The sequence below is a fragment of the Pogona vitticeps genome, chromosome 3 (genome assembly GCF_051106095.1).
Source record: "Pogona vitticeps strain Pit_001003342236 chromosome 3, PviZW2.1, whole genome shotgun sequence".
Classification (NCBI taxonomy): domain Eukaryota; kingdom Metazoa; phylum Chordata; class Lepidosauria; order Squamata; family Agamidae; genus Pogona; species Pogona vitticeps.
This window is the reverse complement of record NC_135785.1, coordinates 115,259,186-115,275,088: the sequence shown is the minus strand read 5'-3', so window position 1 is coordinate 115,275,088 and position 15,903 is coordinate 115,259,186. Positions and strand designations below refer to the sequence as shown.

Genomic DNA, 15,903 nt, shown 5'->3' with positions numbered 1-15,903 from the left:
AATTGCGATGAGATCGTAACCCGAAATGTTCATAATTAGGGCCGTTCATAAGTCGAGGGCCCACTGTAACTGAAAAAAAATTTAATTGAACTTTTGCTTTTTTTCCACCTCTGTTCTAAAAAGTAGTAGTAGTAAAACAAATGTCTGCTAATCCAGTGGTCCCCAACCTTGGGCCTCCAGATGTTCTTGGACTACAACTCCCAGAAGCCTTCACCCCCACCTCTGCTGGCCAAGATTTCTGGGAATTAAAGTCCAAGAAGATCTGGAGACCCAAGGTTGGGGACCACGGTGCTAATCAATCTGAATTGTTCTCTCATCCAGTTTATCTTGCATCTTGGCTCTTCAAAACAGAGGTTAGCATTTAACAGAAGAAGAATTATTCTCTGCTTTTGATATAATTATGGATGTAATTAACAGTGTCCCTGAGGTACTGATGCAGTGGCTATTATGACAGAATGTGCAGAATACTGTGCAAAAGAGAAAAAAAATTGGAGCAAAGACAAGATTTGGCAAGCAGCAAAGAATGTTTTCTGTCACATGGTGGAAAGAATACTACCCAGCTTTTGACCTGAGCTTCTACTGTATAAGGATTCTAAGTATTCCACCAACAGCAGCCTCTTGTGAAAAGGAACATCTCTAAAATACCAAGTTCTTAACAATAAAGATATATGAAAGAAAATGACTTTATTAGCCTTTGAGCACATTAATAACATACAAAATAATTCTAAATGTTCACCCAGCCAAACCAGCTTTAAATCTATGGAAGAAAATCCATGTGTGGCCATCTCATGTTGATGTTGCTGTTCCTTCCATGGCTGTCTTTTCTGGACATTATTTATACACTTTCCATCAACTATCAACAATCCTTTCAGCTGGATTGGAGGTCCAAGGACCTGGTACATCAAGGAAAAATATTAGTAAGAAGTTATATTGACTATGCACTCTCTTTAACTTCAAGGTCTTGTAACTCAGAATCTGGCAGGCTGCCATTGTGACAATAAACATTCTTATCTTGCAAAGCCTGGAGGAATAAAGGCCTGTAGCATAAAGCATCTTGAGCACTAGAACACTGGAAAACTAGAATACTGTACTGGAAAACCAGAATATTGTAGCTGCAGAGACTGTAAGTTATGAGAGACTTATGTCCTTTTATTAGCATTGTAAAACACATTCAACTGTCAGCCACTGAAAGAAAATTATTTTACAAGATTGTTGTACCTTGTATGGTAGCTGGAAAGCTGGCCAGTTGTTTTGCAATAACTTTAATAAACTATTGTTCAACTTCCAATTTTAAAAGCACCTTTATTTTCAGGGCTGCTTTTTCTATACTCCCTTAATTACTTCAATATACACATAAAACTTCATATCTTGACACATGTAAAAAATCTGTGTTGTAAAATCTTGAGCTTTTCTTTGCTTGCATAGGAAATTAATGTGCTGCTCCTGCATCACCTCTTTGGCATCACCTGTCTTTGGGATTAGAATATCCATTGCGAGTTTCCAGTCGGTGTGCCATTCTTTTGTTTTCTTTATTCTTTAGCATATCAAAGTAATAATTGTTGGTTGTTGGCAGTTTACATTTGTTGTATTAGTAACACAGTGCTAGAAATCTAGAAAAGAATAGCTTTTCTAAATAATCATCTCACAAGAAGAGACGTACTTGAACATAAATACAGTGGTGCCTTGATTTACGAACTTAATCTGTATTGGAATGGTGGCCGTAAGTCAAAATGTTCGTAAGTCAAAGCACCATTTCCCATAGGAATGCATTAAAAATCGATTAATCCATTCCGGTCAAAGAAAAAATACAAAAAAGAAAAAAAAAAGAAAGAAAAAGAAAAGAAAAGAAAAACAGAGCAAGTCCCACACTAGGACTGCAAAACAACAACATCAACAAAAACTAAAAAAACACAACCAAACAAAAAACAAATCCAAAAATAAACATTGGAGCAAGTCCAACGCTGGGACTAACCCCCCCAAAAAACAAAACAACACAGAAAAATAACCCACCCCACCCCAAACCTACCCTCCAAAACCCACCCAAAATAACTTTTTAAGAAGGAAAAAGCAGCACCTTACATCCACCGCCATCACGAGGCGTCCCATACTCCAACCGCTGATGCAGGGCCTGGTCTCTGCTGCTGCTACCGGGCCAGGGCTCCAGCTGCATTTGCGGAGGCTTCCAAGGCTTCCAAAGCACCAGCACCCGTAGGGCAGCAACAGCGGCAGGGTCAGCTCATGAGTAGACCCGCACCAGGGATGGGCAGGGAGTGCACGGGCTTCCTGCGCCCTGCCGCGATCCAGAGCTGCCCCGCTTCTCCTTCCTCCTCCTGCACTGCCTGCATGCCCCATCCACGGAGGAGTCCCTCCAAACCATGCAGTCCAGCCCAGGGCCTTCGGCGGCCCTTACTCAATGAGTAGACCCACACTTTCTGCAGTGCCTACTCATGAATAGACCAGCGTCTTCTGCGGCACTTACTCATGAGTAGACCCACACCTCTCCTTCTTGCGCAGCAGAAGTAAAAAAGTTCCCTGACCCCCTCCTTGCTCTAACTGTTGGGGCGAAAGAGCTACAAAGAAGCAGCCTTTTTTAATGTAATGGATGGAATATTACTAGGACTCAAGAGGCAGATTCAGATCCTTGCTTAGTTATGGAAACTTACTGAAGTGTTGACAGTGGTAAACCATTCCTTGAACATCTCATAGACCTCAAAGATTATGTTAGATTGACTATTGTTGAAAGCAGCTTAATGGCACAGAATACACAAAAAAGGCACATGCAAGTCAGAACTGATTTGACAATGAGTAGTGGTTACTATTATTGTTTGTCTGTAGATACGTGTATTTAAAATATATCTGAGTTTGTAGTGCCTCTTTTTGCACAATGCCGCACATTTGAGGAAGGAAGCTCAAATGAATGCATACATGTAGGCTTAGGTGGAAACATTGATTAATAGGGATGGGACCTTTGTGTTTTAATGAAGGGGGGAGCCATATAAATGGCCTTTTTGTTTTCATATTCTTTTGTTGATTCTAAAATAGAACTTCTTAAATGCGAATTATCTGTATTAATGATAGAGAACATGAAAGTTTCATGTTCTTTCATACTTCCCTCTTTTGTGTAACCTTGCTTTCACTCCTTCTCTTCAAATTGCCTTGGAAATTTTTCATCTATTATCATTGTGTAGTTTTCTGTCACCAGCCAATCAGAACATGAGGAGGGATTGAATTTTGAATCTGTAAAAAGGTCTGGATTGGTGGGAATCCAGTAGAAGTATCTTCACTTGTTGTGAGTGTGTGAGCTCCTGGTATCTCCATCTAGTGCTGCCTGCACTTTTCTGTCTTCCTGTCTGCGCTTCTCTGTTTTTCTTTGTTTTTTGCGGGGGGGGGGGTAGAGGGGAGGATTTATCTCCTTCTCTCCTTTTTACTGTTCTTGCTGTTGATGCCAGGCAGTCTGCCTGTGCTAGTTTGCTTCTTTGTGATTTTTAAAAAATCCTCTGAATTCTTAGGAATTTCCCACCTCGGGTCCATTCCCTGCTTGGAGTATTTTGCAGCTTGCTTGCTTCTGCCTGTTAGGATTAAAGATGAGGAGAAATTTAAGACAAGGCAACAAGTGGTAGGGAGAGAGAAATCCCTGTATATTCTATTCATTTTCGTATGGGGGCTGCTTTGATTCTATTTCTAGCCTTTATCTGCTTGCTTGTTTGCTTCTCTTGGTTTTTGAAAAAGGGAACACAGTTTCTCTGTGTATTTTGTTTAGTTTTTTCCCCCTTTGTGTGTGCATGTGTGCGCTTTACTTTCTTGACTTGGTTTTTTAAAAGTGTTATTTGGTTAGTTAATATGTTTGTTACAGGTATCTATTTTGGTGGATTTTGGGGGACTGTTTGATGGCAGTGGTTGCTTGCCTTGTTACCTGCTTTTAGAATAGATTGATTCATTACTGTATTGCCTTGCCTCTGCTTTTTGGGGATAGCTTTTAAATCTTCTATAGGGCTGATCTGAATTAGCATCAGAAAACATAAATAAATAAAAAAACAAAACAGAACAGAATGACTGAAAAGAGGTGGCCCCTTTACAAAACGACTGTTGCATGAAAACGTGAGATCTCCCCCCCCCAAACCCAGAAGGAAACAAAATTGAAAGGTTTCACCATGCCCATCTGTACTGACTAGCACAAAATCCTCTTAATCCTGCTTTATGTGAAAAATTGCATGAGTTAACTAGTGATAGAAAAACCAGATTGAATTGCCCCCCCTTCCTCATATTTGTTAATGACTTGAATTTTGAACTTCATTGATAAATGGGGGTCTTCAACTTTTGTGCCTGAGATGTGATTTATAGTTTTTCTTCTTCTTCTTTCTTTGTTCATGTCCTGTTATTATTTACTGCTTTGCTTTCTCTGAAAGAAAATGTGATTTAACATTAACTCCTGTTTTAAAATGGGGCAAACTATTGCAGTGTATAAGAAAATACGGCAAGTGTGCATCTTTGACTGCAGTGCTGGGAAAGACAAAGATGTGCTATCCATTGCTATCTGGCTGACAGTTCTATATTTGTTGTATTGCTGCTAGATATATGAAGTATAATTTTATGTATGTTCCAAAAAGCTGAGTTTCTTTAACAGAGAATTTGGAGCCTTCTTCTTAAATGCTTGATGATATGGCTAAATATATTTGCACAATTCAACTAACTTGATGTAATATTTTGTATTGCTTCAGATGGACTGGTGATCCCATTGGTGGAGTTGTCTGCAAAGCAAGTGGCATTTCACATTCCATTTGAAGTGGTAGAAAAAGTCTACCCACCAGTGCCCGAACAACTGCAGCTGCGTATTGCTTTTTGGAGCTTTCCAGAGAATGAAGAGGACATCAGGTAGAATTTTCTTGCTCTGCCCATTCCTGTTCTCTTTGAAGTTTACTTATCTTACATACACAGTCATTGAAGCTAGCAGTCTGATGCGGTTGATTCTTTCTAAATCTAAACTTTCCTCTTCGGGCTGGCATTTGTATGGATTTTTTGCATGGGTTTTTTAGTTTTTATTTTCTTTCTAACCGATTCAGAGAATTCGTTTCTGATACATCATTGCCGCTAAATGGATTTCATACTTGCAGGGGCTAACAGTATTGAGCTGTTTTATATCAGTTGTCCATCTAACCTCAAATAATCTACTCAGACTGGCAATGAATTCTGCTTAGTCTCAAGACCAAGGTTGTTGTAGCCAGGCAGCACTGTGGTTACTTACAATTAAGGCAACGTACTAGAATTCTCTTTAGTCAAACTAAAATGTCACATAGTAGTCTGCAAATGTTTGAATTCCATACAGATTCTCTTTCATGATGATGTTAAGCAGATATTCTAGACCATTGTGAAAAATCCCAAGTCTGTACTTTTGAAAGTGGAGTAGAGTGGATGTTACGTGTTACCTAGGTTAGATGGTGCTAGGTGTGCGGCAGCTCTAAGTACAGTGGTGCCTCGTTTAACGGGCGCCCTGTTTAACAACAAAATCGCATAGCGATTAACTTTTTGCAATCGCTTTTGCGATCGTGTTGCGATGTTCCCTATGGGGAAAATTCGCTTTGCGATGATCGGTACCCTGTTTCGCTTACCGATCATCGCAAAGCGATGATTTTTAAACAGCTGATCGGTGGTTCCAAAATGGCCGCCGGGTAAAAAAATGGCCACCCGCTGTTTTCTGGGACGGATTCTTCGCTTACTGGGCAGCGAAAATGGCCGCCGTATGGAGGATTTTTGCTTTAAGGTGAGTTTTAAGCCCATAGGAATGCGTTGAAGGGGTTTCAATGCATTCCTATGGACTTTTTAATACCGCATAGCGACGAAATCGGTTTGCAGCGATTTTTGCTGCACCTATTATCGCCGCTATGCGAGGCACCACTGTACTTGCTTAAGGCTTTGTGCTCTGCTGTTAACCAGAAAAGTGAATAGTGTTCTTTTTAATAGACCAGTTGTTTCAGGCTTATTTACTCTTTACAAGGGTAAATGTCCCCAGTTAGTAGAATGTCTGAGCTACGAATAGGAATTTAGTCTGTGCTAGATGGGATAATATAGTGCTCCAACTGAGAACACAGATTACTATTTGGGTATGCTCCTGGGCTTCCAAGTCAAAGCCCAGGCTTAGGTAATGATCTTGTCCAGCCTTGACTTGCCACATTCATTCTTGAAGAAGGCAGATCTGGCCATGGTGCATATGTCTTAGTTATTTTATTGGGGGACATGGAATGTGTTTTCTTTGGGGATGTCTTTAACAAAAGGTTCAAAAGTTTCAGTAAGTTCAAAATGTGGTGGCCAATTTGCTCACAGGATCTGGGTTTGGACAACACATAAATCTATTGCTGAAATACAGTGGTGCCCCGTATAGTGACGATAATCCATGCAGCAAAAATCGCTGCAAAGCGATTTCGTCGCTATGCGGAAATAAAAAGCCCATAGGAATGCATTAAAACCCGTTTAATGCGTTCCTATGGGCAAAAATCTCACCTTTAAGCGAAAATCCTCCATACGTCCGCCATTTTTGCTGCCCGGTAAGCGAGGAATCCGGGCAAAAACACAGCGGGTGGCCATTTTATTTACCCGGCGGCCATTTTGGAACTGCCGATCAGCTGTTGGAAAATTATCGCTATGTAATGATCGGTATGCGAAACAGGGTACCGATCATCGCAAAGCGATATTTTCCTATCTAAACCATCGCAATGCGATCGCAAAAACGATTGCAAAAAAATTGTCGCTATGCGGATTCGTTGTTAAATGAGGTGCTCGTTAAGCGAGGCACCACTGTAGTTGTGTTAGCTCTCACTTATGTTGTGCAGAGTTCAAAGTATTGGCTATGATCTTTAAGCTCCTATATAGTTTGAAGTGGCTTATCTGAAATGTTGCCTTTTCCTGTGCAAGCCTGTCAGTGTATTGAATTGATCAACAGTGCTCTCTTTCTTGTTTGTGTCAAACCATTTTCTGGTTGGAACAATGGACATCTGTCATCACACCTAAGACATTTTGCCTGATGTGCTCCTTAATAACCTGCCTTTTTTTCTGAGAAAGTTTATGACCTTTACAGGACTAACTTCCCCAAATAGTTACTGTCTCCTGCAGAGTATATAATTTGCTTCTCCTTTATTTTTAAAATATTTTGTATGCTTTTAATCTTATTTGCTTGCTTTTCATCAGCTTTTTATTTTTGGGGAGATTTTTCCCCTCTCTGTTGTTTTATTGTATTCTCATCTGTTTGCTGCACTGAACTTTTAGGAAAAGGGGGATATAAATGGTTTAAATAGTATGGTAACATTCCAACTGGCTGAGGACCCCAGTGGAAAATAGTCATAAGCGAAACTTCACATAATAAATGCATCCTTCTATAAGCAGAATGGTCAGACTAGTACATATCTTTGGCCTGAAACAATAATTGTGACCTGCTTCAGACAGAGAGGCCACCTTTAATTTCACCTTGTTAGAAATGCCATACTATACAGTGGTGCCCTGCTTGACGACGATAATCTCTTCCAGCAAAATCGCTGTAGAATGAAATCGTCGTCAAGCGAAAGTAAAAAACTCATTGAAATGCACTGAAAACCTCTCAATGCGTTCCAGTGAGCGAAATACCTCATCGTAAAGTGAAGATCCTCCATAGGGTGGCCATTTTCTGGTGCCTGTAAAGCGAGGAAACACAGCAGGGAGCCATTTTGAAACCCGACGACCAGCTGTTCTGATCGTCGTAAAGCGAAAAATCGGTTCCCAAAGGGAACCAATCATCGTCAAGCAGATTTTCCCCATCTAAACACCGTTTTGTGATCACAATAGCAATCACAAAATACTCATCGTGAAGCGATTTTGTTGTCTACTACCGGGGTAAGCGTCTAGTGGGGCACCACTGTACTATGCATGTTCCAGCCTCTTATCTGTAGACCAAGCATATAAAGGGAAAGAGAGACCTGCCATATGTTAGTAGTTGCATAGAGGAGGGAACTTTGGTAGCTGTAGGTTCTCATGTAAGACTATCTTTGATCGTTTTGTATCTTAAACCAAAAAAGAAAATGAAAACTCCTTTTTAAACGCACACGCACACATACATATATTTGACATAGTTTGGCATACAGTATATCCTATTGGTGACCTGTAGCCCACTGTTTGAAGATGTGTGATTTAGAATGCATTCATGCCCACCTCTATTGAAGAATGCTTCATGAAAAAAGAATTACTTGTTTTTTTTTCCAGGCTATACTCATGCTTGGCAAATGGCAGTGCGGATGAGTTCCAGAGAGGCGAGCAACTGTTCCGAATGAGGGCTGTTAAGGACCCCCTGCAGATAGGTATGATCTTTAGATTTGTCCACTTCCTGTAGATACTGAATAAGACTGAGGGCTTAGGCACAAGAAAACTTCCATATAATGGAGTGATTGCTAAGTCAGAATGGCATAGGGGGATTTGTGTTTGGCCGTGCTGTCTTGGCATGTACAGCTTTGCAGGTGCTGGAAGTCTTCTCATAAAATGCTCATTCGGAGTTGCAGGGCCTGGCAGAATGGACATGGGTGGAGGCTCCATAGTGATTTAAAGGAGTGCATTTCCTGGACTCACTCCAAGTTTGGTAGAGTATTGGAATTGCTACTGATGTTGGCTGGTGAGTGGAGCCAGGAAGCAAGCTTTGCTGCAGCTGCAAAATGGGTTCAAATGGTGCTGGGTGTTTTTTGTCTTCCTTACAGTTATTGCAAAGATGGCTGCATTCATGGTGTGTACTTGTTAGCACTCCATGTCTTGTCATTTGATTATTTTATATTCCCCGTTTTACAGTATCCAGCTTTTATGTCTTACAATTATGGTATAATAGACTCAACATTTGTATGTTCATTACATAATTGTCTGTGCAATAACCATAGTGTAGATTGCAATTAGCTGCTTGAGCTTCCAAGTTTATAGGTCAGTAATAACATCTGCTCACTTGACAAGCTTATATGATCAGTGCTCTTTTTTTGCACTGTGGTCTCTGAAAGTTGAAATTTTTGTAATTGTGGTTTGTCAAATTAGCTGTTATGCCAGATGTTGCTGTCTATCTTTAACAATGATTTCATATAGACTTAAATTTGGCCTCTTGTAAAATGTACTGATTATACAGTATTTCAATACAGTGGTGCCCCGCTTGACGACAATAATCCATTCCAGCAAAATCGCTGTAGAATGAAATTGTCGTCAAGTGGGGAAAAAACCCATTGAAACGCATTAAAAACTGGTTAATGCGTTCCAATGGGTGAAATACCTCATCGTCCAGCGAAGATCCTCCATAGGCTAGCCATTTTCCAGTGCCTGTAAAGTGAAAAATCATTCCTGAAAACAGCGGGGAGCCATTTTACACAACGGGCGGCCATTTTGAAACCCAACAATCAGCTGTTTTTAGATCGTTGTAAAGTGAAAAATCGGTTCCTGAAGCAGGGAACTGATCATTGTCAAGCAGTTTTTCCTATTTAAACATTGTTTTGCGATCCCAAAAGTGATTGCAAAACATCGTTGTGAAGCAGATTCGTCATGGAGCGGGGTAATCGTTAAGCGGGGCACCACTGTATGTTATGTTATTGTAAATTCTCTGAAGACCAGTTGGTCTTACTTATATAAAATATTTTGCCATCTTGCCCCTTCAGTCATAAGTTAGGGTGGTGTGCCCATCTTAATTGTTTCATTTGTTCTCTGGTGATGCAGACATTCTAACCTTTTTTCTTATCTGGTTTTTAGATATCCTCTGAAAACATTGCTTTTAATGAAGTTTTGTGCCATTTTCTTGCTGTGTAGAAATCTTTCCTTTTTCTACTCTTTCCTGTTTTCGTTTTTAAAATTATATATATCTACATATCTAAATTGTTTATGTTGCAGTTTATATTAGTTTTAACTTTGCTGTCAGCTGCCTCAAAAAAGTGGGTGTGAAATGGGAATATACTGTACAGTGGTGCCTTGACTTATGAATGTCCCTACTTACAACCATTTCGAGTTATGACCAGCTCCGGCCACAAAATTTTGCTTCTACTTGTGACCGGAGCTTCCAGTTGCGAACAGAAAAAGGCAGGGAATAAAGGCGCGAAATTCAAATTTCTAACTGTAGGTGACAACGAAGCTGCTTCTTTGTAGCTCTTTCACCGCAGCAGTCAGAGAGTGTGCGTAGGAGGAGGCTTGGAGTGAGTGTGTGTATTTGTTTGCAGGGAGGCTTCTGGCTGCCTGGTAAGGTCAGGTGCTGTTTTCTGCTTTTAAAAACTGTTCTAGGTGGGTTTTGCAGCATGGTATTGAGCCAGGGGGGTATGTTTCTGTGCTGTGATGGGTCTTGCAGTCTTTGTTTGTTTGGGGGAGTTCTTTTCACGTTTCCAATGGGTCTTGCAGGGTTTGTTTGTTTTTTGGATTTTCCCCCCATTTCCGATGGGTCTTGCAGGGTTTGTTTGCTTTTTGGGTTCCCCCCCATTTCTGATGGGTCTTGCAGGGTTTATTCGCTTTTTGATTTTCTTTTTTGCCATTTCCGATGAGTCTTGCAGGGTTTGTTTGCTTTGGGGTTTTTTCTCCCATTTCTGATGGGTCTTGCAAGGTTTGCTTGCTTTGGGTTTTTTCCCCCCATTTCTGATGGGTCTTGTAGGGTTGGTTTGTTTTTTTTGGGGGGGGGTTGCATTTCCAATGGGTCTTGCAGGGTTTGTTTGCTTTTTGCTTTGTTTTTTCCATTTCATGTCTGAAACCGGAGCCTGGAGCCTGGAACCGGAGCTGGAGATTGTCGGGTCTCTGTGTCTGCCTGTGGGTGTTTGTGGTTGTGAAACCCTGGGAGCACTGAGACGCTGGCAAAGTGGAGTGGTTCATCCTAGGCTCCAGAGGAAAAGGCTTCAGGGGAAGAGCTGAGGCGGTGTGAGGGAGAGAGTACTATCCGCTGTGGGCTGCAGCAGGCTGTCAGTGAACCGCCATGTTGGGTCTTCGATCGGGAATATCTTCTCCAAGCCTGGCTCTCTTAGGCTGCTCTTCTGGGACTGGCAGTAGTAACTCTCTAGCTGTTCACCAAGGGAGGGAGATGGCAGTGGCAGTGCCTTTTTCAATTTGGATTGTGGTGCTCCTGACATTTCCTGCGTTCTCCATTGAGACCTTGTTAAGACTCACACTCCAGCCTTATCACTATCAACATTACTATTATTACCAACATTAATACTAACATCATCAACATTAATACTAATAACATCAAGTCCGGCAATATCCAAGTCTTTGGGGGGGTCTTTGGGGTTTTTTTCCCCCATTTCTGATGGGTCTTGGGGGATTTTGTTGCTTTTTGGAGTGTTTTTTCCCCCATTTCCGATGGGCCTTGGGGAGTTTGGGTTTTTTTTGTCCCCCCCAATTTCCGATGGGTCTTGGGGGAGTTGGTTGCTTTTTGGGTTTTTTCGCATTTCCAATGGGTCTTGGGGGGTTTCCGCATTTCCGATGGGTCCTGCATGCTTCCCTTGCTTTTTCCTTTGTTTTATTTGCATTTCTGACCTGCCCCCTTTGTTCTCTGTGCATTTCCAATCTGCTCTGTTTTTTTCTGTGCATTTCCAATGGGTCTTGCATGCTTGATTGCTTTTCTTTTCTTTTTTCCCCTTTGGCAGGAAGGGATTAATAGCATTTCCAATGGATCTTGGGGGGTTTCCGCATTTCTGATGGGTCCTGCATGCTTCCCTTGCTTTTTCCTTTGTTTTATTTGCATTTCTGACCTGCCCCCTTTGTTCTCTGTGCATTTCCAATCTGCTCTGTTTTTTTCTGTGCATTTCCAATGGGTCTTGCATGCTTGATTGCTTTTCTTTTCTTTTTTCCCCTTTGGCAGGAAGGGATTAATAGTGTTTCCAATGAGTCTTGCAGTGATTTTTGTGTGTGTGTGATTTTTTTTCCTTTGGCTGGAATGGATTAATTGCATTTCAATGCATTCCTATGGGAAATGGTGCTTTGACTTACGACCATTTTGAGTTACGTCCATCTTCTGGAACGGATTATGGTCCTAAGTCGAGGCACCACTGTATATATGTTAAATAAGCAAAGGAACATTTATGAATCAAATATAATTTTTGTTAGCCAAATATGAACCCTTAGTTCTTACGAAGAAAACAGTTCTTGCAGACACTGACCCATTTTTTCTTGCTTTCTCTTTTATCCTGAATGCCTCTTTAGCATGATATTCATTATGGCATAAATGTATTGAACTTAGTTGGTCTGAAATAGAAGAAGTTTCTAGCAGAAACTTGGGGGAGGGGGAATTTAGTTCTGAATGTAGAATAGCCATAGTGATAGCAGACAGCAACGATGGTTGTGGTTCTTATGAAAGCATGTGGCACTTAACTAGATCTGAGGTCTGTAGGACAGCTTTTCAAAGTATGACTCCCTTGCTGAAAAATGCAGGTGGGGTTTCCTATTTCATGTAAGGTCTGGTATGTTGCTCTGGAACCATGGAAGGCAAGGTATAATGCATGTATAAAATCAATGTAAGTACAACTGCTTGTTGCATTTAGCTGCTTTACAGTGTCTAAAAAGCTGGTATACCTGTTTGTACAGTATTCTGGAAGCTGACCATTTTCAGTTCCTAATAGTCAGCAAAGATTGTACTGTATTAGGGATGGAATTTGTCTATGTCTTGGAAATACTTCTTTTCTTTGAGTCAAGTGCTTAGACCAGACAACAGCAAAAATAATCCAACAAAGAAAAGATCTCCCCAAACCACCCCCAAAGGGGGGGGGAATCACCAAAGAAATGGTGGGGCCCTTCCAAACAATAATCCAAAGAAATGGGAGGGGGAACTCTCTTAAAATTAATGGGGAAAAAAAAGGAAATCCAAGATGGAGGAACAGTGGAAGGCACACAGCACAAGCAAGATAAGAGAGCACTAGAAGTTTGTACACCCACAAGGAACAATTGAAGCAAAGGAAGACCACACTTCCAATCACTTCACACCTTTTTACAGATTTCTCTTTTCATTTAAACATGAAAGGTGCATCCCTACTCTGTTCTTAGTTTCACACTACAGGTGCAATCTGGAAAGAGCTCAGTTAAAACGTTGACTTCCCACTCTCCCTCCCTTTCAATTTAAAAAGGAACTTCTCTCTGTTTCACTGTACTTCTGCAGAAATTGTGGTTTGATCCAAAGATCCTGGTTTAAAACAAGCTCTGGTTGGTTTCTAAACAAGTCAGCCGTGATTATTTAGAACAAAACTTCTTATTCTTTAAAGTACCCAAGAACATTCATTGTCTTTGTGTTAAAATATAATCTCTGGCTTGTATATGAGAAGACAGGATTTAACTGAAGCTCCGTCTCCTTGTCTTGATGTAAGAAGAAGCATTATGTAAGCTCAAGTTTTCAGTGCCCATGAGTAGAATATATATATAGCATGTTTGATTGATTTATTAATGATCCAGTTTTCTTAAGTATTTCAACTATATGATTAGGAGAAAAATAAAGTACATTTAATGTGTCTTATATTCAAACACATTCAAAGCTTTCTCTGGAAATTGTTTTTAAAATACCTTTCTTTAAATGTTTACAACAATATGTACCATATTGCGCTTGCACAATACTTTTTCCTAAAATAATTAGATAAAAAATTGAGGGTTGTTTTATACATGGAAGGCAGCAGCAGGAGGCAGAGACTGAGGCAAAGAAGCAGCCGGGCTTGGCCACCTCTTGCGGCTGCCCATTGACAGCTGCTGCTGCCGCCGCCGCCGCCCGATCACAAGGAGACGATCACTGGAGGGCAATTGGGAGGTGGCAGCAACAGTCAATGGGCAGCAGCAAGAGGCGGCTGAGCCCAGCTGCTTCCTTGCCTCAGTCTCCGCCTCCTACTGCTGCTGCCTCCATCGCTGGTTGCCGGCTCAGTGATTTTGCAGCCCTTTATTCCCTACTTTCCCCTTCCTTTTGCTAAGCCTCATGGCTTAGCAAAAGGAAGGGAAAAGCAGGGATCAGATTTTCAAATTTGGGGTTAGAAAAGGGGGTTTGTTGTCGTACATCGGGGGGGTCTTATAAACAGAAAAATACAGTACAGTACTTTCTTTACATTTTAAAAAAAGTGTTAAAAAGTGTTGAACAGCTATTTTTACTGCACCCTGTGAGCTTCACATTATATGATGTGGGTATTCATCTGCCTCCCAACAACTGTTTTCAACTGTGGTCATTGGGACACCACAGCTTTTACAGTCATTGCCTGTAAAGTCATTTTGGTTGATTTCAGTTTTGAGGCAATCTGGCATTTATTTACTGTTACAGATGAATTTTATGGAAGAGTACAAATTCTTTTTGTAATAGTAAGCACTTGAAAATCTGCCCCACATCAATAGTGAGCTTGAATTTATTTGAGTTTGTGTATGTGGTGTTAAACCACAGTTTAGTGTTAAGAACTGCATGAAGAGTTGTAAACAGGAAATAATTTAATTTTAAAAATCAATGAAGATACCCTTTTCTAGGCACAAATCCTTGGGATGGAATAGAATAGTTTCTTTTTAATTCAGTAGAAATGATGATTAACATTTAAAAGGAACTGTGATTTATTGAAATATAGTGCTGAAGATTTGATTGACACAAGGACGATTCAGTATTGTAAATGGTTGCATTTGGCTAATTCATCTGCTTGTAACTGTATGTTTGGGTTGCATTATGTTTCTTCTTGTGTCTGTGGAAACTCTGTCTCCCCATGCCTCAGTGCAGCCTGTAACCTTTGCTCTGTTCTTTGACAGGTTTCCACCTCAGTGCCACAGTGGTACCTCCCCAGATGGTGCCACCAAAAGGAGCATACAACGTGGCTGTGATGTTCGACAGATGCAGGATCACTTCATGCAGCTGCACTTGTGGAGCAGGGGCCAAATGGTGTGCTCATGTTGTAGCCCTCTGTCTTTTCCGGATACACAATGTAGGACTTGAATTATGACTTATCATTGCATTGCACAGTTCACAAAATAACTGAATTATTCAGTAACATTGGATTTTGTTTTTGATCATTTGAATCAGACTTGTGGTGTGTGACTAGCTTGCATTGAAAATGAGAAAGTTACTCCATTTCAGCAACCTTAATTTATTTAGAGGTGTTTAGCATTTAAAGAAAATCAGAATAGCAGCAAAGGCTGAAGACAAAAAGGCCTAAGGAGCCTGATACTTTAGCAACAACAAAATTAGCCATTGTTATATTCTAATATGTGCACTGTCTCTGATATGCAGTAGTGAGGAAAATGATTGCATTTGTCTTACATAAACAGAGTATCTAGAAATAATGGCCAGGATCTGCAGAATTTAAGTTCACAAATTAAGCTTATAGGGCAAGTCTGATCTCTCTCCACCCGAAAGTTGACCTTCACGTCCTATCATAAACTGAAGTGAATGGGTGGTTTCCTGATAGCTGTGAATAGTGAAATGTATACAGATATTTGTTAAGTTTCTGGTTATTTCTTTCTTGATTCTTCTAAAGCCCAGAGTTTATCTTGAGTTATGTAATTTGTGTAATGTTTCTGACTTCTGTATTTATGTTTTAAGTAAAATATGTATTTGGCCATGTGGGCTCCCTCATTTGTGGTCTAACTGCTGTCCTGAGGCATGGCTGATGGAAGCAAGTAAGGTTGTACAAAGTACAGTGGGGTCTCGACATACGAACTTAATCCGTATTGGAAGGCAGTTCTCAGGTCGAAAAGTTCTTAAGTCGAATCTGCATTTCCCATAGGAATGCATCGAAAACCATTTAATCTGTATCTGCTCTTTTCGTCCATAGAAACTAATGGGAAGCTGCTATTCCGCCTTCTGCCACTAGAGGGGGGATATTTTTTCTTTTTTCCTTTTAACCTAAGATGACTTAGCTTAAAAAAAAAGGGAAAAAAGAGTTCGGAACTCGAATCTAAGTTCGTAAGTCGAGTCCATATATTCCTATGAGAGCGGTTCGTAGGTCAAAA

The 15,903-nt window shown here is 40.6% G+C and overlaps 1 protein-coding gene across 4 annotated transcripts in view; it reads left to right on the top strand.

The window, feature by feature from the left end:
- ZSWIM8 (zinc finger SWIM-type containing 8) overlaps positions 1-15,903 on the top strand; it is an 87,541-nt gene that overhangs the window by 17,734 nt on the left and 53,904 nt on the right. For all 4 annotated transcript variants that reach the window (XM_078391113.1, XM_020791186.3, XM_020791185.3 and 1 more), the window contains exons 2-4: positions 4,719-4,872; positions 8,224-8,318; positions 14,704-14,876. In XM_078391113.1, coding sequence (XP_078247239.1) covers positions 4,719-4,872; positions 8,224-8,318; positions 14,704-14,876 — 422 coding nt within the window. The remainder of the gene's footprint in view (positions 1-4,718; positions 4,873-8,223; positions 8,319-14,703; positions 14,877-15,903) is intronic.